The sequence below is a fragment of the Echinops telfairi genome, unplaced genomic scaffold, assembly GCF_000313985.2.
Source record: "Echinops telfairi isolate 266 unplaced genomic scaffold, ASM31398v2 ScPeMD7_7420;HRSCAF=8458, whole genome shotgun sequence".
Classification (NCBI taxonomy): Eukaryota; Metazoa; Chordata; class Mammalia; order Afrosoricida; family Tenrecidae; genus Echinops; species Echinops telfairi.
The window spans coordinates 16,851,270-16,876,675 of record NW_022111320.1 but is presented as its reverse complement, the minus strand read 5'-3'; the positions used below and the strand labels follow the sequence as shown (position 1 = coordinate 16,876,675).

Here is a 25,406-nt window from a genome sequence, read left to right as displayed (position 1 = left end):
CACAGAGCAGCTGGTGGTTTTGAACAGTTGACTCTGCAGTTAGCCGCCCAACAGAATTAGAAACATATCTTTATATATTCCATGGGATATAGTATATAAAGATATATATAATCAATACTTTGATATGTGCCACTAAAGTCAAACTGTCAGAATCTCTTTGAAGCCATCTTCATTCCCTGCCATATACACCCAACCCCCAATGACCTCTGTGCAGAGCCCACACCCCACGAGTGTTTGCACGTTTCTTCTGGAGGGTAGTGGCTGTGCCTTATTCTTCATCTTCATCTTCTCTCATGGTGAATGCACATTTTAGACATGGGAGAATCTTAACACTAATATTTATTGATATGGACAATCTGTATGTGCAGAGACAGGGAAAGATAGAGGGATTTGGTGGAGTTGGCTGTTGAATGGAGGTGAATCGGGCCAGAGTAGTTGTGAATTGAAAAGTTAAAGAGCCAATTGGTGTGAACCAGCATATCTAACCGAACTAGTGACTAAAAGAAGACTTGCTACAATTAAAATTTTGGATCTTTCCCCCCTTTGCTTCCCTCTTTTTTTTAGAGACATTAGAAGAAATGGACAGTGAGTTGCTCAAGTGTGAATTCTGTGGGAAGATGGGATATGCGAATGAATTTCTGCGGTCAAAACGATTCTGCACTATGTCATGTGCCAAAAGGTATTTCTATTCTTTTGAATTTCATAAAGCACAAGCCAGCAACCACTGCAGTGAGGTGGGAAAAAAAACTCATATAGCCTAGGCTGTGACCATAATCTATAGGAATAATGTAAACTACACATCATCTTGAGCACTTTGGTATTTATTAAATTTGCTCTGTGAAAATTCCATACGCCTAGCACAATGAGTTTTACAGTATCATCTAATATCGAAGTAGAAATCTTCTGATGGGTAGAGTGTTTAGACATATCCCACTTGTGAAAAGATTGGGAGATTATAAAATATTAGTATTTAAGGTAGCCAAACAATTATTTCTTTTAATTAATCATTTTTTTTGCGCTGCTATAACAAACGGGCCCTTGGTGGCACAGTGGCTAAAGCGCTTTGATGCGAAAGATGGGGTAATACAAATCCAGCAGCTGGTCCGAAAGAGGAAAGTGACAGTCTCTTTCTGTGAAAATGATAGTCTTGGAAACTCTGGGGGCAGTTCTTGTCTGTGTTACAGGGCCACTGTGAGTTAGACTTAATGGCAGTGGGTTTTAGTTAGTTATGCTAACTAACTGTTAGGAGTGGATGTGTTTTAAAGAACAGGATTTGTGTGTCTCACTTTTTGAGGCTAAGAGTCCAGTTTCAGGATGTTGACAGGTTTAGGTTCTCTCTCTCTCTCTTGGCTCCAGGGCAGACCTGGTTCCTTTTTGCTTTTGTGGCCCTGAGCATTCGTTGTCTGTTCATAGGCTTCTCTTCCATGACACCTCTCTTCCCCCAAGTGTGTCTGTCTATGTTATACTGTTTTCATAAGCCATCACCCAGACGCCATTAAGTTTAGGACCCACTTTACTTTGGTATAATATCATTAACATAACAAACTCGATTTCTTTACCATGTCATATAAATAGGTACAGGGGCTAGACCTTTAAACATAACTTTGAGGTGGGGTGGGGCATAATTCATGAATTACTTTGTTTTAAAAGTGTTGCTTGAACAATTAGGTTTTAAGTGGGATAGCTTTAGCAATAAATCCCCCTACACTGATTTTAGTAGACAGTAAAATATATCTTTTTTAAATCAGTATTTTTAATAGTACTGTATATACATGAGTTTATGCCGACCCGAATATCTGCAGAGGCGCCTAATTTTACCACAAAAACTACATTAAAAATGTGCTGAAAACCTCGGCTTATACATGAGTATATATGATATTTATTATAGATAAATAAGGGAGTTCATTGGTGCTGTTGAGTAAATATTGGACTGGTAACCAGAAGGTCAGTGGTTCAAACTCACCAGCTGCTTTGCAGGAGGTAATTGGGACTCTCTGCTCCTGTAAAGATTTACAGCCTTGCAAACTCTATATAGGGTTGCTATGAGGTCAGAATTGAGTTGATGGCAGTGGGCTTGGGATTATAGATAAATAGAACTCCTTGGTGATTCAAACGATTAATGCCATTTGGCTGTTAACCAGGCCCACCAGAGGTGTCTTGGAAGAAAGGCCTGGCACTCTACTTCTGAAATATCAGCCGATGAAAATCTGAAGGAACACAGTTCTGCACTGACACATACTGGGTTGCCGTGAGTCAGAATCAACTCAACAGCAACTAGTAAAATTAGAGACTGCTAGTATAAATAACAAAATTAATGTTTGGCCTCTTCATTAATTTTGTAATTTCCAAGTTTAGTTTTCATTGAAAAAACCTACTCTGATTTGGATGATAAAACCTAATTATATAGCTATTTATTTATCACTAATTTTGAAGTATTCATACAGGTTGATTGTTTTGAAATTTTCTCTGTGCTAAAATAGCAAAAAAAGATTATTCCCTCAAGGAATTTAAGATCTTGATTGTACATATTTAGGGAATATCTTGCTGAACATTTTATTTGGATGGATTCCACTAAACTTAGTAAAACATAAATTATGTAAGTAATAGTATTTCCTTTGAAAATGAGTTCATTGGTTTCTCAGTTGTCAAGCTGCCATTCTCATAGTCTTTCATGTTTTGAGCGGCTCTGCTTCAAAGTGATGAAAACTTCTGAGAATTGAAGTGACTTCAAAAAATTCATGGAAAAATGGATTGAAAACAAATTTTCCATGAACTTTATGGAGCATGCTTATATTTTAAGCATTTAATTATTTCAAAATACTGCAACACACTTAACATTGAATTCTTACCTGTAGTCACCTTCTAATGGTAATTTTTCTTGCAATTACACTAGGTAACAAACACAAAATTTGGTTCTAGGAGGAGAGCGCTATTCTAACAAATACCTATAGTGTAGAAGAGGTTTTGGAGGAATTTCAGTATGCTTAGATAGTCTTAAAGAAATTGTTGGTAGAATTATGGATGTTGGGTTATCTGGTGAGACCTCAATATGAAATGAAGAATCTTCATTTAACTCTAAAGGTGCATTTCTTTAGAAGGTTGTTGTTTTTGTTGTCATTGTTGGCTGCATGGCAGTTCCAACTCATGTTGCCCCTATGTACAACACAGGATGGCCCTGTGCCATCCTTACTGTTCTTCTGTGCGAGCCTACTGTTGCAGCCATTGTGTCAATCCATCTTATTGAGGGCCTTCCTCTTTCACTATCTTTCTACTTCACCAAGCATGATGTCCTTCTGCAGGGACTGGTCTCTTCTGACAACATGTCCAAAGTACATGAGACCAACTTTCATTATCCTTGCCTCTGGAGCAATCTGGTTCTACTTCCAAGACAGATTTGTCTGTTCTTTAGGCTTGACCCTCTGGCAGTTCCCTGCCATTGTACTGCTGCAACAGTTGTTGTGTGATCTTCAGCAGGATTTTACATGTGTGTGATGTCAACGATACTGTTCTATAATTTGTGCATTCTGTTGGGTCATCTTTCTTTGGAATGGGGAAAGATAGAGCTTGCCTCGTCAGTTGGCCAAGTAGGTGTCTTCCAGACGCTGGGACACAGAGTGAGTGCTTCTGGTGGTTCATCAGCTGGTTGAGATATTTCACCAGGTGTTCCATCCACTCCTGGAGGCTTGTTTGTGGTTACTGTTGTCAGTCCAGTTTGGACTTCTTCCTTCACTGCCATTGGTTCTTGATCCTATGCTATCTCTTGAAATGGCTCACTATTCTTTTTGGTCCAGTGACTGTATTTTTTCTATCTTTTTTTTTGTAATACTTCCTGCGTCATTGAATATTTTGCCCATAGAATCTTTCAGTGTTAAAATTACAAGTTTTCATTTTTCTTTAGTTCTTTCATTTTAAAATATATTGAGCATGCTCTGCCTTTTTGCCTTTCTGCCTGTCGTCTTGCACATTTCATTATAAGATCTTATTTGGTCTCCTCAAAATTCCCCCTTTGGGGTCCCAATAATCTCTCCAACTGCCTGCTTACCTCTGTACCTTGAAATAAACTGGCCCAGCAGATTCCCGTGGCATTTGTTATGATTGGAAGATGCTCTCTTCATTCCATACAGTAGTATTCATTCCATACTTTAGCTTCAGTCTTGCTTAAAAGTCTGGTGAAAGTCTTGCTCAAAAGTCTTAGTTAGCTGGTCTTTACATAACATTTTGGCATCCATTGAGCTGAAAGCTTGCTGAGACCAAGATAATGGCTTAAAATTTAAAAAGCAGAACTGTGTGAGATCCTGGCTTCAGTAGTTATTGTATCAATGGTCATTCTTCCACCGGTTTCTGGACTTCAGCCAGTTTCTCTATTCATCAAAGTTGACATCCCTTGAGGTCTTCCCAACCTTTCTTAAAACACTGGATCCATATAAAAATTGTTATTTTTTGTGGGTCAGCATTTCCAAAAAATTGCTGCAAAGCTTTTATGAGTTTGGAGTAGTTTTGTTACAATTGTGTTAATAGACCTGATCATAAAATAGTTTTATTCCCATGGCACAAAGTATCTTGTTTTTAAGGCACCATAAAGAAACTAAGACAAGTGTATTACTGAGAGAACGTGTCTGCAGCCATCCATTGATCACAGAGACACATTTAAACACACATTATCAATAAAAAGTTAAAACAGAACAACAACAAAACATTTTGGTTAGAATAAACCAAAAATTCTGGTTCTGGTGTATGTGTAGACGAGACTAGCCGCAGCAGTACTTTTTGACTCCCCTCATATTATGTTGGCTGCTTTTGTACTACAGTAGTGAAAGAACCCATGTGGCCCACAAAGCCTACAGTATTGACCAACAGGTTTTTGAGCCCTCATTCTAGGGGTTTAAAAAATCCAAAGAGCCTTGGTAGCATAGTGGCTACCCAGTGGCCTGCTAGCTGCAGGATCAGCAATTCAAAACCACCAGCCAATCTAAGGGAGAAACCTGGGGCTTTCTACTCCCATAAGGAGCTAGAAGTTCTTCCATTTATTTAAGATCCAACCCATACAAGTCAACAATTCACGTATTGCAGTTCATAGCTAGGGCTGTACTTGTATAGTTTCCTTTTCTCAACAGTGTTTTAAATTCGATACTACTGGTCAAACTAATGACACTATCAATGCATAGTGGGTTACACATTGGGCTGCTAACGACAAGGTCAGTTTGAAACCACCAGGTAGCTCTGCAGGCAGGCACACTCAGAGGCAGTTCTACCCTGCTCTGTAGAGTCACTATGAGTCAGCATTGACCTGATGGCTGTGGAAGGGATGCCCCAGGGGGATGATTGGTAATTTTCTCTAACATGAAATGACAATGATGCCTTTAAGGTGAACTAGAGACACATGAAAACCATAGATGCATGAGTGGATTTGGGATTAGCACCAATCTAAGAACAATTGGTTCTTATTACATGTCCCTCTTGAGGCTCCCCTTTATAGAGAGATCACTGAAGGTATGACTACGGTAGCTGGTGAAGAAAACAGATGGTGCCCAGCTATCAGAAGGATTAGCATTTGGGGTCTCTGTTATCCGGGTTGACTAGAGAAACAAATCCATAGAAACTCATTTGTGTATAAGAGAAAGTTTTATATAAAGGGTAATTGTACATTAAGAAAGCATCCCAACCGAGTCCAGTCCAAACCCATAAGTCTGCTATTAGCCCATATGTCCAATACCAGTCTATAAAGTCCTCCTCAGACTCATGAAACACATGCAATGACGCCTAATGCAGGACGATCACAGGCCAGTGAGTAGAAAGTCTTTCGGTCCAGTGGTGTGGTAAGCATTTCAGTGGATCTCCACGTGGCTTCTCCAGGTTCAGGTTCTGGCTGTATCAGGGTTGGTCCATGTGGCTTCTCCTCAGGGATGTCTTGCAGTCAGTCTTCTCAGTAGAGCGTCTCCAAGGGAGTGAGAAGATGTCTCCTGCCTCCCAGGAGGAAAATCCAGAGTTCCCGGAATTCGCAGGAGAAGACCATGCCCACACAGAGGCCTCATTGGTTATATCTTGATTTACAGGCCAGACTCCACCCATTCACTCATAATCCTCTCAAATTTACACTAGATTATGTAACTACCACAGGGTCCTAAAGATTTGTTTTCAAACAAGCAGCCATCTAAGTGAGGCACCAACTAAGACCACATGAAAGAAGCACACCCCACCCTGAGTTATCCAAGGCTTGTAAACAATATACAAGTCTAAGGGAGGGAATGGCATCAGAGCTTAAATTGTGAATCTTTGGTCTGCAGAAGGCTGTGGATGACAGTGGAAGTCCAAAGTCCACATGAAGTGAGCCTCTGGCGAATCCCCTCCCATCGTAGTTGAGGGATGTGGGCAAGCCTACAAATCTGCCCCTGTGAATGATCCTACAAATTAAAGGAAAAAAAGTGAAGGGGACATACACATAGATTAATCCTGGTGAATCCCCTCTGTCGTGGACCAGGGATGTGAATAGCCTTGCTGTGCTGTAGAACGCATTGCAAACTGGATTGTTGCAGACGCAGTTAGGTTAACACTTAGCACCCTGCCATTTGATCTCCCTTATGATTCATTTAAATTTGTTCTCATTAATGATATTTTCTGTCTTTTCAAATGAGGTTTTTCTCTGTTTTAGTTTGCTAGTTGATGTTTTTAAAAAAACAGGTTTCTGCATATGAAACCCAGGATAGACAAATCTACAGAGATAGTAACTGGATTCACGGTTCCTTAGGTATGGTGGGGGTTGAGGGGATTGGGAAACTAATAACGAAGAGTACAAGATTGAAGAAAATGTTTCAAAATGAATTGTGGTGATGATTGCACAATTCTTCTTGATGTGATTGAGTTATTTAATTGTAAGATATATGAATTCTATGCCAATGAAACTTAGGGGCTTTTCTACCCTGCCTTACTTGGTTGCTGTGAGCTGGCTTCAACTCTATTCTAGTAGTTAGGAACCCAGTCAATGGTATAGAACTCTTTAAAATGTTTATCATGCTTTATAAGATTCTCTGTCCACAACCACTAGGCAATCTATTTTGATAAAATAAAAATAACCATTCAGCCAATTTTGAAGAACTATAGAATTACGTACTTCTGAACTTCCTGTATAGTGAGAACAATTAATCCCTAGTGTAACTTGGTAGTCTCAGCTTTCTTGTTTTCCCCCTTTTTCCTGAATGTCTGAAATTTCTATAACCTTGCTGGTGCGTAGATATTGTAGAGCAAGGCCTCAAACCATTTCAAAGCTGCTCTTGCAAGCAGGTGGTCTCAGCTTTCAATTTTCACTTTGAGATAATATTTTCACTTTCAATAATACTTGAAAAATATTTTACTAGCTCTTTGAGATTTTCCTCTCCTTACCCATTTTCATTATCTTTTCAGAAATGATTACTTAAGAAATGATCTCTTTGAGTATACATCTTTAGTACAAAACTTATTTCTCCTGGGACCTAGAATTATTTTGCAGCTACGAAAAATGATAGCATCTGTACTTTGCATAAAAATTTCCACTACCAAAGAAAATGTTCTAGAACTGATTGTACAGCTCACTTTTTTTAAAGAACTCTTTAATACGACTGAACAATGGAAGTGTATGATGTATGAACCAATGTCAATAAAACTATTTAAAAATAAAGAGACTTACTGGAGAAAGCATCAATACCTTGGTAGGGGTGGTCAGTATTGGGTTAAGGTATGATATGCACAGGGGCCATGGTTTTACCATTAGCATAAGTAAATCCAGTGAACACTTTGGCTTCTTTTATGAGCTATTGAAGTCCCTACCGAATATGTAGCATAGTTGCAATTTAAAGTCATAATTGAATATTACATGCCATGTTCCATGTACCATTTAATGTTTTTTTCTTACTTGAAATTTTTAGGTACAATGTTAGCTGTTCTAAAAAATTTGCACTTAGTCGTTGGAATCGTAAGCCTGATAATCAAAATCTTGGGCATCGCGGCCGTCGTCCGAGTGGCCCTGATGGGGCAGCAAGAGAACTTCTCCTTAGGCAGGTCTGTAGAAACCTTGCTTCAATATGCAATACCCTTTTCAGAAATGCAAGGAAAAGTGCAATGCTGTATTTTACTTGTACTACATTTTCCAGCTTCCAATTACTTATCCATCTGCAGAAGAAGACTTGGCTTCTCATGAAGATTCTGTGCCATCTGCTATGACAACTCGCTTGCGCAGGCAGAGCGAGCGGGAACGAGAGCGTGAGCTTCGGGACGGGAGGATTCGGAAAATGCCAGAGAACAGTGACTTGCTGCCCGTTGCACAAACAGAGCCATCCATATGGACCATTGACGATGTTTGGGCCTTCATCCATTCTCTGCCTGGTATGTAGCTCACCACCTCGGCCTAGCGTTTGTCTTGTGCATTCACACACAGGAATGATGTTAGATCAGCCCACACCTATTCCCCAAAAGGACGAGGAAAGTTCTGTATATATTTTAGTCAAATGGCCTTTGCTATTGAAATGTGATCTGTTTCCTCTTGCTTATTCCCTCAGCACAACCGGGTATTTTTTTATACCCCCCAAGTCGATAAAAACTGACTAGTCCTGCTTCCACTGTGACAGCTCAGCCGAGAAGATAATAAAGGTGCTCTCTCCTCTTCAGTCTGATTTCTCTCGGAGGTCAGTAGAGAGATTGAATCAGACACTTCCTTCCTTCTGCTCTTCGATTTTCCTATTCTAGCTCCTCCTGGTTTCCGTATTTAACTTTTTAAAAATGAACTGAGAGACTTTTTTTAATAAACATTTTTGAAAGCTAATGCAGACCTTCTAGGCTAGGATAAAATTTTGATATTCTTTTTTTTTTTAATCAAGCTGATTCTTTTGAAAGAAGCTGCATTCTTGGATTCCTTGCAATAAGTAAACATCAAGGGTACTTCTGAAGTTTTATTTTTTTTTAAGTAGTAGCGGAAAATTCAGTTAGACTGTGTTCTAGTAGTGGAGTAACTGTTTTCCTGTCTTAATTCTCATTTCGGTAGTTCCATCAACCTAGGTCTTCTTTACATTCTCTATTTTTTCTTTAATGCAAGAATTGTCTTCCACATTCCCTGTTTCTGAAGGGCTGGCTGTTTGAGACAGCTGTACCTTTGCTTACAGGGGGACCCACAGTTCTCTGTATGAAGATAATGTATGTTTTTAAGTTGGTAAATCTTATCAACCACTTTGACTTTATGAATAGGAAAAACAAGGTGATTTTATTGTTGTGCTTTAACATTTCTTCCATTTTATTATATTGTGAATCATACCATTTCTCTTGAGACAGCTTTTCAGAAGAATTCATCTCATTTGGATTTGTTTACCAGACTTACTGAAAGTAACCTAGCTGTTGTCGTTAGTTAACCCTTCTGTGAAACTAATCAAAGTTCCCAAAGCAAACTTACAGTGAAGATACTGTGACAGTGGAGAAAATATATTCGAAACATCACTGCTTTAAAGAGCCTGTCAGCTGTTTGCCTTTCCGTATGTGTTCTTGTCATTTTATCCATAGCTTGTTTAAAAATGTTAAATAGGGTTTTTTTGGTCCCTTTGAAAGAATGATAAGGACATGTTTTAAAGGGGCATACATTTTTCATGGGAAGGCGTTTAAGCACATGTCTAAGAAGACGTAGGGTTTAAATAGCTATCAAACCATGTGGATTTAGAACCTGCTTTAAGACTCATGTATGAAGAGGGTGGTGAGTCTTCACTGGTTGTGGTTTTAATATTTAACAAATTCACAAAAGTTGACTTTGAGGTTAGTGTCTGTCTCTTGAGAATCAACAATGAATTTATACCATCACCTGTGGCTGGGCTTTGATTCTGGCAGTTTCCAAAACAGCGTGAGTCTTCCAAATGGACATGGCTTATTTTGAGCCTGATTTCTCATTTGGGGAAAATATTTCTCATCCATTTGGGGTTTGAGGGTGTTGATTTTTTGCTTGCAGAAGGTAATTGCCAACACAGTGGTACTGTTGATTCTTTGTTCCCTGGAGCTTTTTCAGGGCTAGTTTTGTAATTTCCCCTGTACCCAGTTGCTTTAAGACTATTCTTAGTTGCTGTATTAGAACAAAGTCTAATTCCTTTATACCACTTTTGCTTCATTTGCGTTAGAAAAATTTTGTTTTGCTTTATTGGGTTCCTCTCAACAGTATTGTTGCCAGTTAAAGAACATGACGTGCACTAAAAGGGGTGTGCTTCTTCATTTAGAATTGATTTGTCCAGTTTGCTTAATATAATTCTCTTTTACAGATTAAATGAAATTATCTCCACACTGCTTTGGCAGACTAAATAACCAATGTTTGTAATCAGTTGGATATTCTTTCTCAAAGGTTTTTTCTTAGTAAAATCTCTGCAGCTTATGGTAAATCTTGTATCAGAAAACATCTTTATCTTCACTTCTTTATGTTTTCTGGCCTTTATAAGTTTATTTTTAACTCTCTTTGAGTCCATTCCGGGTTGTTCCTGTTGTGTGTTTTCTTTGTCCTCTCTGAGTAGTCATTATCCTATTCCCAAACTGTTCTTATCAGAGGAACTTCTTTGTAACTCTTGTGATCTCTGTGGCCTTTGTGGTCTCTGGCGCCATTGCCCCTCTGTGGCAGGTGCCCCTGGTCCCGACAGTGCTCTGCTCTCTGTGCTGCCATCTTGAGCACCATTCTCTTTGGACCCTGTGAGAGCTAATGTGTAGCTACCCTGAATTTCAAAACTATCGTCAGAGTGAAAATTTATTTTCTCCTAATTTGGTAATGCATCAAAATGATCTGTACAGGCACAACTCTTACTTTTAGGCTGTTTCCTTTCTTATTATAGTGAAGTACCGTTTGCAAAGATTTGCTTATTCTGTATTATCTGTGAATCTTCAGATCTAGTTTCTCTGTAGGCATATGAAAGACTGCTTTCTAAAAACTATTTCCTGGTTTCCATAATAATATTGGGACATCCTTTTCTTTGTTGCATTGAGAGGCAGGTGATACTGTTTCACTAATTTTCCATTCATTTTCACGCGAGATGCTCCAGGGTTGGAAGTGGTAGGGTTGTGGTGTTCGGCGGGATAGGTGATGCCGGATGCTTAGCAAGGTCCAGGGGACCTGTGCGCAGAGGCCTGCGCCAGACTGAGAGCTGCACTGCACTGTGACTGAGCCGCAGCCCAAGGGGTTGAGGTTGGGGTAGGCGTCACTTCAGCGGGCGTGTGCTTTGTATGGGCTCAGAGCTGTTGTAGTCCAGCGAACTAGATGCTGACGCTGGAAATTCCAGAACATTAGCCCAATGTACTGTGAGCACCCAGTTTCCTCCTAGGGTTTTTCCTTAAAGAGTTTCTAGAAGTATACTTATTTTCTCTTTTTCTTTGAAGTAACTTTTCTCATTTTTATACTAATGTAACCACCCTTCTCTGTAGTTGTCAAATTTATCTAAAATGTCGATGATAATGTATTCCTATTCAATTATGCTATTGACTAAAAAACACTTTATTTTGTTAATATATTTACTGTCCAGCTACAAAACATATTTGAGAGGAATCTCACAAAAAAAGAACAAAAACGTACTATATATTTTCCTCATGGAAAATTCCTTGTTTCTATTCCCAAATGTAGCTCTTATGATCCTTATGACTTCTCATTGATCTTGTTTTCTGACTCTAAGTAAGTCCTACTCTATCTTTCTCTCTTCTTTTCTTTCCTGTGTTCTTGTAAGTAAGACTGAAGAGAGAAGAATATTAGTTCTTTCATAAAAAGGAGGATGAAGTCACAACTAGATGCAAGATTAGTCAGTTTTGTCTACCCAGTTTGGTTGAGAGCTACCTCTGGGAAAAGAAAAAGGGGCTTTTCTGTGGTGAGTAATCCCATTTTAACTATATAGTTTTTTTGTGGTAAATGGGCAAAACCATAAAATTTTGTAGAGAAGTACTGAAACACCAATATTTAAAAGCCTATGAAAAGATACAAGGTACAGAGGAGACAGGGAAAAGAAATAACCAAGAGAAATTATGGCCACATAATCACACACAGGGAAAAACTCTTCTGTAGCAGGGTCCATTTTTGTTCACTGTTTATCCTGTTGATTCAGTCATAGTTCACCTATTTTTAAAAATGTGTTTAGCACCTGCATGTTATGTGCACTGAGGATGATTAATTTGCAAATACGAAGGGTAATCATTCTAGCAAAGTTGTAATATCCAGAAGCTTAATGTAACCATTTCACTTTTCATTGTTTGTCTGTGCTTCCCTTAGAATGCTGACTTGAATAAAATTGGAAGACTTAATGCTGTTACTTTTTACTGTGATTTTGCTCTTAATGAGGAAACTTTCACACTTTTCACATTCTTTTCAGTCTTGGCTCCTTAATGCATTGCTTTTCCAACTGGTTTCTTTAACCTCAAAGGTGAAGTGTATTGAGTAACCTGGATGTGCAAAATTTGGCAGGCAGTAACAATATTTGAGGTTCCAGTGGATCGTAGAACCTTGGGACCTGCTAAGGTACCTGGTTTAAACTGCTGACTAAAACATTGGTTGGTTGGAACCTACAAAAGTATTAGCCAGCAAACTCATAATTTCAATGAGAATGTGTTTTCTTATCAAAAGTTATGACAAGGCTGGTTCCTATCAGTGACACTGAGTTAAAACCACAAGTGAAGTCATGCTGTTGGATCAGCTTGGCAATAGATAACAGTAATCTTGATGGATCTGCTCTGAGTGAGCAGAAAACATGTTCTAGAAGTGCTTATCAATGGAAGGTTGTAAATTAGACTAACGTACAAGTAATACTGAACATGACACCCTGGCACTTGAGAACACATTTCTAGGTTGTTATTTAATGGCAGAAAGCATTCAGTGAGACCTGTGAGAACCAGAACTCATCGGTCCTGCCTGGTGGTTTAGCGGTTCACTAGTTGTCCGCCTTTGACAGAGTGCAGCCTTACCGCTCGTCTGTTGCTCTGTTTGGTGGGAGATGTTTGCGTTCTGTGACACGTTTCCACCTCCCACAGGTTCTGACTGCACAGGAGTCACTCTATCTCGTGCCTCTGCTTTTCTGTAGAGGGAGCCCTGGCGGCATAATGGTTATGCGCTGGGCTGCACACTGCAAGATCGGCAGTTAGAAATGACCCACCAGTTACTACAAGGGGGAAGATGAGACTTTCTACTCCTGTAATGAGTTACAGTCTCGGGAACCCCCGGGGCACTACCAGCCTGCCCTACAGTCGGCATCGATGGGCTGGCAGGGAGTTTGACTCCTTTGATGTCAGGCGATTGCTAAGCAAAGTGACATTCCTGAGGCATTAGAACTAATTCATCCAGACCTGCTGTATGTTGTGGAATTCTTTGGGATGACATCATAGTCCTTTCCATGAAGAAAATGCTCTTTAGACTGATCTAGTTAATTACTAACTAATGCTCTTTAGACTGATCTAGTTAATTACTAACTAATAATTTTGTAATACTACCCTTAGAATAAGAATTCCAATTAAATTGCCTTTCCTAGATTTTGAATTCTTACTTTCAGAATTTCAACAAATACCCTCTCCTTCAGGGGTGAACCCAAGGCCACCGTAATAAATTCCATTCACTCCTCAGCCTGTATTTCAGCTACTTAGACCCAGTGAGTCCATAGCTGTGACTGTGACCAGTGACGCCTGGTTGCTGGGCATTACTTCTAACTTCCTTCCATTGCTTCAATTCCAGGCTGCCAGGATATTGCAGATGAGTTCAGAGCACAGGAGATTGATGGACAGGCCCTTCTTCTGCTTAAAGAAGACCACCTCATGAGTGCCATGAATATCAAGCTGGGCCCAGCCCTAAAGATCTGTGCGCGCATCAACTCTCTGAAGGAACCGTAACAGAACTGCGAGGCTCTGCGACACTGCGGTTGTGGTCTTCTCAAGCAGACCTGTATAGTAAAGGCCCAGTCTGCCTAGAACGTGACCCTTGTGGTGGACAGCCGAGCACACTGGGATCTCTTCATCAAATAAATGCTGGCATTTCTTCACAGGTAAAATAATTCATTGTATGTAGTGAGATTCATCTTACAGGTTTCATGCGAAATCACAAGAGACTTGTTAGAGCAGGTCACGATATTTTTCAAACAAACTCATTGTATTAGATAATTTTTTAAAAGTAATGTTTGCATTAATATCATTTGAAAAGTAATTTAATGATTTACATTTCTCCTGTTTTGGTTTGTTTTTGTTATACAGTTTTGTATCCTATTTGCTTAGTTTTCTAAAGGTGGTCGTGTTACGAACAATTAGGAGTCCAGTGGCTGGAAATGTAAACAAGTATCAGTGTGCATTTGAAACAAACTCATCCTTTAGGCAAATGCTCTGCCTATTTTAAGGATTCTAGCATGAACAATACTGATCTGGAAGCCAGATAGTTGGAATTTGGTCTCTATCTGAATTTGACTGAGATTTTGGTTTTGACTGAAAATTGGTGTTCTCTCATTTTTTGTACATGGAAAGCAGTGGTTCCCCAGACAAGGGGAGTTTTGCTCCCCAGGGGACATATGACTATACCTGGAGACATTTTCATTTTAGTTTATCACTCCAGGTAAAGCTTGGGGCTGGGAGGGGAAAAGTTGCTACTAACATCTAGTGGGTAGAAGCTAGGGATGTTAAAGTCCCCTACAGTGCACAGGCAGCCCCCCAACAGAGGCTAGCCCATCTAATATGCCAGTAGTGCCAAAGTTGAGAAACCTGATGTAAAATGAAGAATGTTAAGCCTTGCTCTTTTTCACCCAAAGAGATTTATAATGGTGAAGCCTAGTAAGACATACATACAATGGAAGTATTGTTTAGATAACATTAACGGTCTGCTAGTCTGCTAAAGTACCTTTTCAATTGTATGCATACTAGGACAAAAGGGGAGGTCTCTGTTGGATTGGCTACAAAATGAAACCTAGTTCCAGATAACCTGACTGTCAGAAAGTCCTCCTTCATGTTAATTATTGTTCATATCTCTGTGCTCCTCTGCACTGACGAAGGCGTAATATGATCATTATATTGTGACCAGTGCCCAGCCTTTACCAACAAGATGATCATTTGTGAAGACACAGGATGGTTCTTGGTTAACCCTAATATGGAACACACTGGGTCTAGCTAGAATGCACATTCCTTTTTCTTTTACTTAGGCCCTTCGTGTTTCCTGCAAAGCAAAGCACTTACCAAGTGATATCTCTTGGGAGGAAGGATCTCCTTTTGCCAAGTATGTTTTAGGAAAATTTTTAATGCAAAATCTTTCACTGAGCAAAGTTAGAATTATGACGCTTAGACAAAGTCATTTGTGGTAGCTCTGGGAGCTTTCTAGTCCTGGATGTCAAAGAGTTTATTTGTGAAGATGACGCAGGTTTCGGTTCAGTCATTGCGTACCATTGATTTTACACCGCATAGTGCGGTGTTTTGATAATTGAAGGAACAGACACAGACACTTGGCACAAGTGCAGTCAAGAGGGAGGGAGTCCGTGAGTGTCACTCATTTCCACTGCTCTTTGCAGAAAGATTGTGTTGAGCTAGAAGACGACTAAAGATGTCAATGGAGACGTCACAGATATTTATCTTTTGGCTTTGTGTACATTAGAGATTGTTGATTATTTTTATACAGAAATACAGCGGGTACTTTTTTTAATCTTTTAGATGCCTCTTGTTTGAATGTATGCTTTGTGAGATTCTTTTGTGTAGTACTGTTTAAGAGAAAAAAAGATGTTTACTAATAGTTATGTGTAGTATAATTAATATGAGGCTCATGTTCCAGACCTACAATAGCTTGTGTCTGTGTTACATATTTCTTTATATCACATTTTCAAATATGGGATTAACATTTCAAGGCAAGGCAGGCACTCTGTAGTCAGTTTTCATTCGTTAGTTGCCAGACGTTTGACTTTGGAATACAGTGTCCTTTCATCATCTTGTCAATTTCAGAACCCAAATCTAGGCTAAGCCTTAGTGGGAGATAGCCCAGGGTGGGTGGGGTGCACAGAGCAAACCCTTCCCTTGAATTAAAACAGTTAGCAGAGGTAACCCACGAGCAATTCATACAAAAATGGATGAGGTGAGTTGACTCTCGTGGGTGACTGTTGACCATCACTGTGGTCAGGGGCCTTGGAGGCTTCTCTCTGCAGGTGTGGCAGGGGCTCCTTTTCTTCACTTGCTCTGGGATCAGTCATCAGGTACTTGTCCAAAGGCCCGTGCCCACTGACGACAGTGTTAAGTATCCAGGATGGGCTTTCAGAGTTCATTTATAATTAATGTGTAATCATAAGAACAGTCTGGATCATGTTGTCCCCACTCAGAACATACCCCAAGGAGATACTTGCTTTTTTCCAATGATCTGGGTTAGCTACGAGTGGCTCCTTTGCTTTCTTCACCGGTTCCAGAGCTTCCGTTCTGCTGAATGACCACGGAGATGCTGACCCTGCTGTCCACCTCACGCCGGAGCTTGCAGCACAGCTGTTGCAATTTACTGGGGGAAAGAGGCAGGGAGGGTGCGGTTTTTTCTTTATTATCAATTTTTTGTTGTTTCTTGATTTAGGAGAGAGTGACGGGTAGGGGGATTTTTTTCCTTCAAATTAGCATTTTCTGATTAACTAATGCACTCTTTTCCCATTGGGAGGGAAACACAAACTTGACATTTACTTTTAAGCCCTTCTTTTCCTGGGACAGGAAACTAACTTGAATGAGCTGGTTAGTAATTTTCACCTTTTCCTTGACCTTAATGTAGGCCTGCGTAAAGCACAGCAGTGCAGTGGGCATGGCACCGCCCCAGCACCAGTCACCTCCTTGGTGACATGCAGCTACTTCCACGATACTTTCACTTTGCGTGGCATCGTCTAAGTCGGTGTTTCTGGTTTTCCTCGGTGGGGTGAGTGGTAAGGAATGTTGGTGGGCAGCGTAGGGCAGGGAGGGAGGCAGGAAGCCCGCCACTCCACTTGGTCTAGCCCACTTCACCGTGACCGTTTGCACTTTTGACATGAATATCTTAGTATTTCTTAGAAATTATTGTCTCTGTCAGGTGTCCACTGTTGATTTTTATTTTGGGGTCTGCTGAAACACTAGCACTGTCTGAAACCAGTCCTGTGACCATACCTCAAACAGTTGGTTCTGTAACAAGTCGGACATGGTTAAAGTCAGAGATGAGTGACCACCGTTTGGGGAATTACAAACTACTCTGGGTGTATGCAAATGAGGCTGTCCCAATAGCCAGAGCCCGGGGTGAAATGAACTCCTGTCAGGACACACAGTTATACCTTTTTGCAGGAGACATTTTAGTTTGATGGTTTGTACCTGTAGGGAGTTCCAGAACAAACGCTGTCTGTACAGAGCCTGGCAGGGAACATCACCTGATGGCACCAAGGGCCCCACGTGCTCTTTGCTTCACTGTACTCTCCCTGGCCTGAGGACTCTGCAGGGAAACTGTCTTCAATGAGAGACGTTGTGGTACCAAAAGTCAGGGCAGTGAGGCCTGGGCAGTGGAGACTAGCCCATGTATACAAAAGGTGGCTGGGCCCACTAGGTGGGCTGGAGAGGGCTTGGGACAGCATGGGGGTGCACCGCATAATAAAACAGTTAAGACAAGGAGGAGGGGATTAGAAGGAGAAACATTTCAGACCCAAGAGGCTAGTACAGTTAACTGAGGTCATATAGGCCATAGCTGTCATCAGCAGTGCAAAGTAAGAGTTTCTTTGTTGGATATCAGTTATAGTGACAAAAAGGTGACAGCTTTTGTTTTGTCATGATTCACCTAGTATCTTGCTCTCGCTGTCAGGTGACCCTGCCCTTTGAAATATTTATGAAGGAGCTTCAAAAAGTTTGTGGGGCAGAAAATGGATCGAAATGGAATTTCTGCACGAACTTTCAAAGTCCCTTTTACGTAGCTCTAATGATGTTGCTAATGTTGTATCATCAGAGTTATAGAGAAATACCATTTTCAAATATCACAATTGAACCAACCATGTAGACTGTTATAAAGAAAGGCATTTTAAAAATAGTAATTTCATTTGTCATGTTGGGCCTCACTGGGCTTAATGAGTCTGGGTTTCAGTCCGTGCCAGCCTCCCTCCAGGAGTGTGACTCAGGGCAGGTATGAGTGGTTACACCGACATTTATCAATTTTGGACTTTTGCAAATCTAGGACATTTGATTTCATCACCAAGATTGCGATTCAATTTAGATAAGCACAAATACAGGATTAAAGTAAGCATGCTGAAATTTACTGAACTCTAATCTCAATTTGTTAAGCTGTACATCGTTTAAAAAAAAATTCCTTGGGAAGACAGTCCTCTTTTGTTAGAGATTCATAAAACACGTCAGTATACAATTTCCTTCATAGCAGCAGTACAAGCCTTTTCTGCAGCTAAGAAGTTTTAAATAACATTCTCTCCTTTGAGAAAACATTTCCTAAATTTCTGAGAATTTTCAAAGTTTTACTATGTAATTTTTAGAGCTTAACCTATTTTAAAATTAAATTCCAAGAAAATGTTTAAGCTGTAAAGTAAAGCCTTAATACAATGATCACCATCCTATCCCAGCAGAAGTATTTTTCTGAACTTTGTGGTAAAAGCAGATTCGAAGGGAGTTTGCCCCCCTTCTTTATCGGTCAGAAGCCCAGCTTCTCTGAGGAACACCCTTCTCTCGTACTGTGCGCTTTTGGAGGTCATTTTAAACACCCCCCTCTGCTGTAAGTTCCACGTTTGTAGATCCTTTGGGGAAAGCTTTTCAATGAATGTTATTTACGCCCTTTTTATAGCTTCTGTACTTTAATGGGAAACGAAAGTGACAGTTTTCATCTCAGAAGGTTAGAAAGGCAGTACAAAATGAGATTTGGGCTAATGGTTTATACTTTAGAGAAAAAAATTTTTCTTACTGCCTTTCAAAAGTTATCATTATTGTTCTGTGACACTGGGGCATTCGGTATGAATCTAGAGAAAGAACACTTGTGCAAGTGTTTCTAAATGCATTCTTCAAAATTAGTAGTAATGAATGAGCCTTAATTACATAATTACATAAACAAGTATGTAATAACATGGTATAGCTATACATACAAGAGCAACCTAGCAGCTCCTTTGAGACCTACTCTTGAAAGCGAGTCCAGGCATCTTAGGGATTGAGAGCAGCCATCATTTATTGGCCTAGAAGTTATACTGCACATACCACTAATCAATCTTAAACCCATGTGAAGTGGCACTTTAATTGATTGAAGTAGAAAAGTTGGTGTCTATGAAAAGCCACGTGGCTTTGACATTTGTGAAATAAACGTCTTTAGACGTTTTAGAAAGGTGGAGTTGTTAAGTCTTGCCTCAAGTAAACCAGAAGTGTCACCTGTTTAAAGTCTTTGTTTAGATTGCTTCCTTAAAAGTAACTCTTTTTGTTTTAGGTTGTAGTAAATGAGTAATAAGCTACTTGAGTAGTAAACCGTAGATCACGTAAATCTGTGAATTCACTTGAAGAGCGAAGAAGAAACCCCTCGGCCTTGAGGCCAGGTGGGTCCCTGTATGACACCCCGGGGTGGTAGGTACCTCGTTTTCACCTCAGCCTTCACTCCCAGACGTACCGTCTGGTGACTCTGCTACTCAGAATTTTCCGTTTGTTTTAAATCATTAGGCACCATCCAGTTCTGAAGCTCTGATTCTAGGGCCCAGAGTGGGGGCATTCCTGAAGTTGCTTCTGCGTAGTTCTCTCTTCCCATCTACTGCTTCAGTGTTGATAGTTAAAGAGCTTTTGCTAAAAGATACTTAAGTGTCCATTCCCAGGGTCTCAGTCTTTGTTCTCTAAGAATTCAGATTCACCCGGTTCGACCAGTGAGGGCAGTTTCTAAGCGTACTGTCCCCGCGGTATTCATAGAGTCACTCCACCGGCAGACCAGCTGAGGACTAACTGTGTGCAGTGTGTGCTTGTATGTGATGAAGGAACTAGCAAAGTGTCAAGAAAAGCTTCCCACGCTGGATTAGGTGAAGGGGTCTGCGGGTATCACGCCGCAGTCCCTAGAACACATTTCACCGGAGAAACAGCAGGCAGCTCTGTGCCCAGCTAAGTTCCAAGAGTAAGGGTAGGACTTGTCAGGCCACTGCGATAGGTAGTGTTTGATGGCATTATCGTGGCACTCAGTCTGCTCCAGAGGTGCTGCTATACCAGATGAGTGACAGGACAAGAGGAAGCAGGTGGTATTGACTTAAATCGTACATTTTTGTACCTCAAAGGTTTTATATAGAATATTGCCAATGTAGCAACTTCTAAAAACAACAACAAAAGATTGCTGGGATAGGATTGTTTTTAAAGCAAGAAAATGGCCTGCATTTTACTTTATTTTTAAGGTTAACACAAATGCCCACATTTTAAGACTCAGTAATAGAAAGCAAATGTTCCACATAGGAAAGGGGTAGATGTTCTTTAAAGTGCAGACCTGGTCGCATAAATGAGTTCCATGCTTGAATGGCTGGGTATTTGGGCCGTGCACGGTGCCAGGAGGAACGTGGACTGAACTGGGCCAAGGTCTGTCTCTTCCTGCTCTGGGAGTCTGTGACTCTGTCTGCAATTCCTGGTGACACACTTTTACATATGAAGGTCCCCTAAAGATACATATGGAAAGTGTCATACAGACAGAATTGTTGCCGCTTTTAAAAGCAAGAAAATGTCCAAATAAGTCTATACCAAACTCAAAAGAGGAACTAAAACCCATGGAGCCAGATAGTCGGGGGTTTTAAACACTAGTTGCCTGATATTTGGTAAAAATGACTTCTAAAACAGGCTAGTTTACCTAACTTTTCTCGTATCTCAAGCTGTTAAAGTAGCCATTGCGTAAACACCTTCTGTGTCTGTACGCTTCAGCTTTGCAAGTCACCTGAAGGTGCAGAGACAGGGTTGTGCATGATGTCGGTTTCTGTGTAGAAGTCGGTCCAGGCCGTGCTCTTGTGTTCCCCGTCGCGGGCCCAGGTGCCAGAGGGATGGCAGGCTGTGTTCAGAGTCAGGCAACAGTACTGGCGGCGAAGGCGGCCACGTGGCGGGGTGGAGGGGCGGCTGTGGACAGTGGTGGCCAGCATTTCAAACGCCTTTGTTGAAATGGGCTTTTTGTCTTCTTCCTTGCTAAATTTAAAAAATGAGCAAAGGCAAATTGTGTGGTTATTCATTTTTTAATTGTTAACTTTTCATATTCCTCCTGGTTCCTCCCCATTGTTCTGAGACTTACACATGAGGAAGTCCTCAAGATGATCCGCCCAGCATGAGTAAAGGTACCGCCAAGGGGGAAGAAAACACGTCTTTCTCGTCACAGGAAACAAATGTTAAGATTATGTGCACGTGTCTCCTTTACATTGACTATTGTATTTTAGTCCTCCTTACAAAAAATGGGATAGTTTTAGCACCCTTAGCATTAGAGTTCTTAGATTGGTGTTGATAGCTACAGTTTTAAAATGTAGAACCTAAAAAAAAAAAAAAAGCAAACAAACCATTAAGTTAATTTTACATTATAAGAGCACACCATGATCTATGTAAAAATATTGTCCATTTGGTGTATTTTTTTTAAAAAAAGAGAGCACTTTCATATTAACAAGTCGCATGTGTATGGAGTTTAGATATTCATATTTGTTGTGTCTGTATCAAGTGAAGTAAAATTGAACATTTAAATGTTTGTCGATGGCAACATTAACTATTAAATGAAAGCACCTTATACTCTGCTGCTTAAACTTGCTTGTAATTGCACCTTTGTTACCTGCACATTTTCACATAGAGTATTGTTGTAACACTGCTTCGTGTGGGTCTGGATGGGAGATTTAGTGGGCCTACAGGATCCCATTTATTTATGTTGTTTATATTACAATAATATATTGTAGATCTGTTGTAAGTTCATTTCTTTACAAATAAAAGCCTCTTCCATTTGAATGGTGTACAGAATGATTTTTTGCTTTAAGCTTATGAGGCCTGGGGAATCCTTTTTCCAAATGAACAAGCGAGTAATACTCCAATAGGGGTCTGAAATAGTTATAAATTTTCCAGGGTTAAAATTTGCAGTATAGGATCTGTCAAGTGCTCGCCATACAGTGCCTGGGCCTGGGTTGGACCCCTTCCGTGCGAATGCCTGCTGGACTCTGGGATTACCCTTGGAAAGGCGACAAGAAAGTCGAGACCCTTCCAGCCTCCCAGGGACGGCTTCTGCCTGGGACGGTTCTGACAGGTGCTTCTCACCGCGGTAAGAGAGCATAGCGTGGCTTCTCGTGCTGCCTGTGGGCCTTCACGGTAAAGCAGTGGCTGGGAACAACATTCGGCTCGAAGCTTCGTGAAGAAGAAACATAGTTAAGACACTGGGATTGTCCTGAGGGTGGCCGCCAGCTACCCTGGACAGGATCGGATGGTTGCTCTGGTGGATGTGGACGACTTTTTGTCCAAGTGGAGCAACGACAAAACCCTCACTTAAGGAATCGCCTTGTGCGGTACAAATCATGGAAGGGTGGGGGAATAATTGCAGTGAGTTGTGAAGCTCGTGCTTACAGGGTCACAGAACGGCAGACAGGCTTCCAGTGTTCAGTGGGAATCTTCCACAACAAGGTCCTGGCAAAACTGGCCCGTGGATTAAACAAGCCCAACTGCCAGACACTGGTCTCCCACGGCTGGGTCCCAGAGCTCTTCAGCCAAATGCCTGGTAGCAAAATAAATAACACGCCAGGGCACATAGGTACCTGGGCTAGCTGAGTTGCTCTCATCGTGGGCACAAGAAAAGGAGCCAAATCAAATGAATCACCAAGTAGACTCTAGGAATGACATGCCCTTGACAGTAGGGCTTATCCTATTACTGAGGTAACAGCGAATAGCCTCGGAGGAAAGCTCAGGGCCTCCTGTCATCGAAATCCCGGGGATAGAATACATGGGTAACTGACCCCGTTCACTGAAGCTCAGCTCTAGAGTCATTTTGGGGAGAAGAATGGGTCTTGGCTATATGCCTTGTGCCGATGGATTGAGCATGATCCAGTTAAATCCAGGCAACTACCCGAAACCATTGGCTGTAACAAGAACTTCCCAGGGAAAACAGCCCTGGCTACTCGGGATCAGGTACAGTGGTGGCTTTTGCAATTAGCCCAGGAACTGGAGGAGAGACTGACCAAGGACCTAAATGATAACGACACGGTGGCCACTCATTTGCCTGTGAGCATTCAGATACAAGGAGACATGTGTTTGTCTCAGCAGCCTGCGCTGCTGTTGTACCCTCACCCACTATGGCGCACACAAGATGAACCAGTGCGCGTTTGCTGTCATCAGGAACTGTAATACTTCTGGGATCCAAACACAGTGGTCCCCTCCCCTCACGATGCTTTCCCTCTCTGCCTCCAAGTTCTCTGCCTCCACGTGGCCCTGGGTCTGGCACAGACATCACCATCTTCTTGAGCAGTGACCCAAGTTCTCTGTCAAAGGTGCCAGGTGCCAGTTCAGAAGCTAAGACCCAGGGAAGTGGCCCATCCGTAGCAGCCACCAAGAAAGCACCCAATGCCCTGGAATCTTTCCAAAAAGCTGCAGAGAAGCAGAAAGGCAAAGAAGCTTCTTTCTCATCTCTGACTGCCATCACCCAGGCCCCGTGACCAAGGCACCATCCACACCCGCACTGCCTTTCCAGACCAGTTAGGCTTAAGGGGTTGAGAGTCTGGAAGCCCTAAAACAGAAACAGCTTAGTAATCCTTGTTTCCTGTTCTCCACAAAAGCCCAGCTCCAGCCCTCATGGGTTCCCAAACCACTCTCCGACCGATTCCCCAGGCCACGTGTGGGCTTGTGAAGAGGTGTTGAACCCAGGAAGGACCCACTGACGAAGCTCCAAATAGCTCCCACACGCTTCCGTAGCCACCCCGTCAGCTTTGGGTGCGCCTCAAGAGGCTGTGCCCACTCCGAGTCTCCTGGATGCTGAAGACCCAGTGCTGTGTGAGCAGTGTGGCTCCCTGGTGCCAGCATGGGAGATGCCGGAACATGCGGACTGTCATTTTGCCTTAGAGTTGCAGAAATCCTTTGTGCAGCCCTGCTCCCCGACTCCCCCTGTGTGGTTCCCACCCTTTTCTCCTCCAGGCACTAAATGTTACTAAACTGCCTAGGTCTGAGGGCATCCCGACACTGCCATCTTGTTTTAAACCATTAGCACATTAGGGCTGCCCTAAGGTGTTCATATTTTCTCTATTCCCTGGGAGATGGAAATGTATTCACTTCTCCAGGGAATTCATAACTTAAGAAGTCTTTAATAAGCAAACTAGTGGGTGAAGGGAGACATAACATATAACAAAATATAAATTATCAAGGGTTTATGAGGGAGGGGGGGAAATGACCTGATACCAGGGGCTTATGTGGAGAGCAAATGTTTTGAAAATGATGAGGGTAACGAATGTACAAATGTGCTTTATACAATTTGACGTCTGTATGGATTGTGATGAGTTGTACGAGCCCCCAATAAAATGATTGAAAAAAAACAAACGAATCCAGTTAGGTGCTGAGTTACTACTCCTATCTTCCCAGCTATGGAATCTAATCCCTTCACCAGCAGAGACCTAAGAATCCATCTTCCATGGGGAGCAGCTCCAAATTTTGAGCTGTCACACTTACGGAGGTGGTCGGTGCCACACATTAAGAAGGGGGTGCTCCCTGGGGCCCAACAGGCCTGGTTCCACCCCTCACTTTGCCTCTGGGGGTGTGGCTGTGAGCAGGCTTCTCCTCCTTTGTACAATTAGGAATGCTTTATAGGCTATTAAAGGTAGAAAGAATGCAGTGCCTAGCTTGAAAAGTTGGCACAGAAGAGGTATGAACTGGTAAGGGTTTTTTTTAAGTTTCCCATCAGCCCTGTGATGGTGCAGGTAATACTTTGCTCCAAACTCTGTCAGATGGAGCTCTACAGAAACACAGTCAGTTATTGAAGCAGGGCTGTGCACATAAAAGCTACTCCTCAAATCCTGAACTTGGCTCCAGTGAACCCTAGTATAAAGAGCCCTGTTCACACCATGGCTAAGTGCTTACCTGCTAACTGAAAGGTTGGCATTTCGAATCCACCCAGTGGCTCAAGGGAGAAAGACCTGGCCCTCGGTTTCCATAAAGATTATGAACTGGTGGTGACTTTACACGTCGCCACTCTGTGACAGAAGGGACCTGCCCCCGAGGGCTTCCTAGGAGGGTCCCTTTACGAAATCAAACCATCAAATCTTTCTCCCATGGTGAGCTCAAACCACCACCAACCCCTGAACCATTTTGCCAGCAAGCTCCTCCTCTTCCTTAAAAATTAGAGCCCAGAAAGCCCCCAGGGGACAGTATGCTTGAAAATGGACTCACGGGCACCTAACTATAAACCTGTTATAACTGGGGCAGCAGCAGCCTGTCAGCCCTGTCTCCTCTCGTACTTATGCAGAAGGAGATTGCTATGACCCAGTTCAGAAATGTCTTCCTTGCTGAAGTGTGAGCTT

At 41.6% G+C, this 25,406-nt stretch overlaps 1 protein-coding gene and 1 pseudogene across 2 annotated transcripts in view; both read left to right on the top strand.

Moving 5' to 3' along the window:
* PHC3 (polyhomeotic homolog 3) overlaps positions 1–21,867 on the top strand; it is a 94,701-nt gene extending 72,834 nt beyond the window's left edge. For both annotated transcript variants that reach the window (XM_004704088.2, XM_045297395.1), the window contains 4 exons: positions 565–679; positions 7,899–8,031; positions 8,124–8,355; positions 13,685–21,867. In XM_004704088.2, coding sequence (XP_004704145.1) covers positions 565–679; positions 7,899–8,031; positions 8,124–8,355; positions 13,685–13,839 — 635 coding nt within the window. In that variant the 3' untranslated portion in view covers positions 13,840–21,867. The remainder of the gene's footprint in view (positions 1–564; positions 680–7,898; positions 8,032–8,123; positions 8,356–13,684) is intronic.
* Positions 21,868–22,059: 192 nt separating this feature from the next.
* Positions 22,060–24,047, top strand: LOC101658024 (annotated as a pseudogene).
* The last annotated feature ends 1,359 nt before the right edge of the window (positions 24,048–25,406 follow it).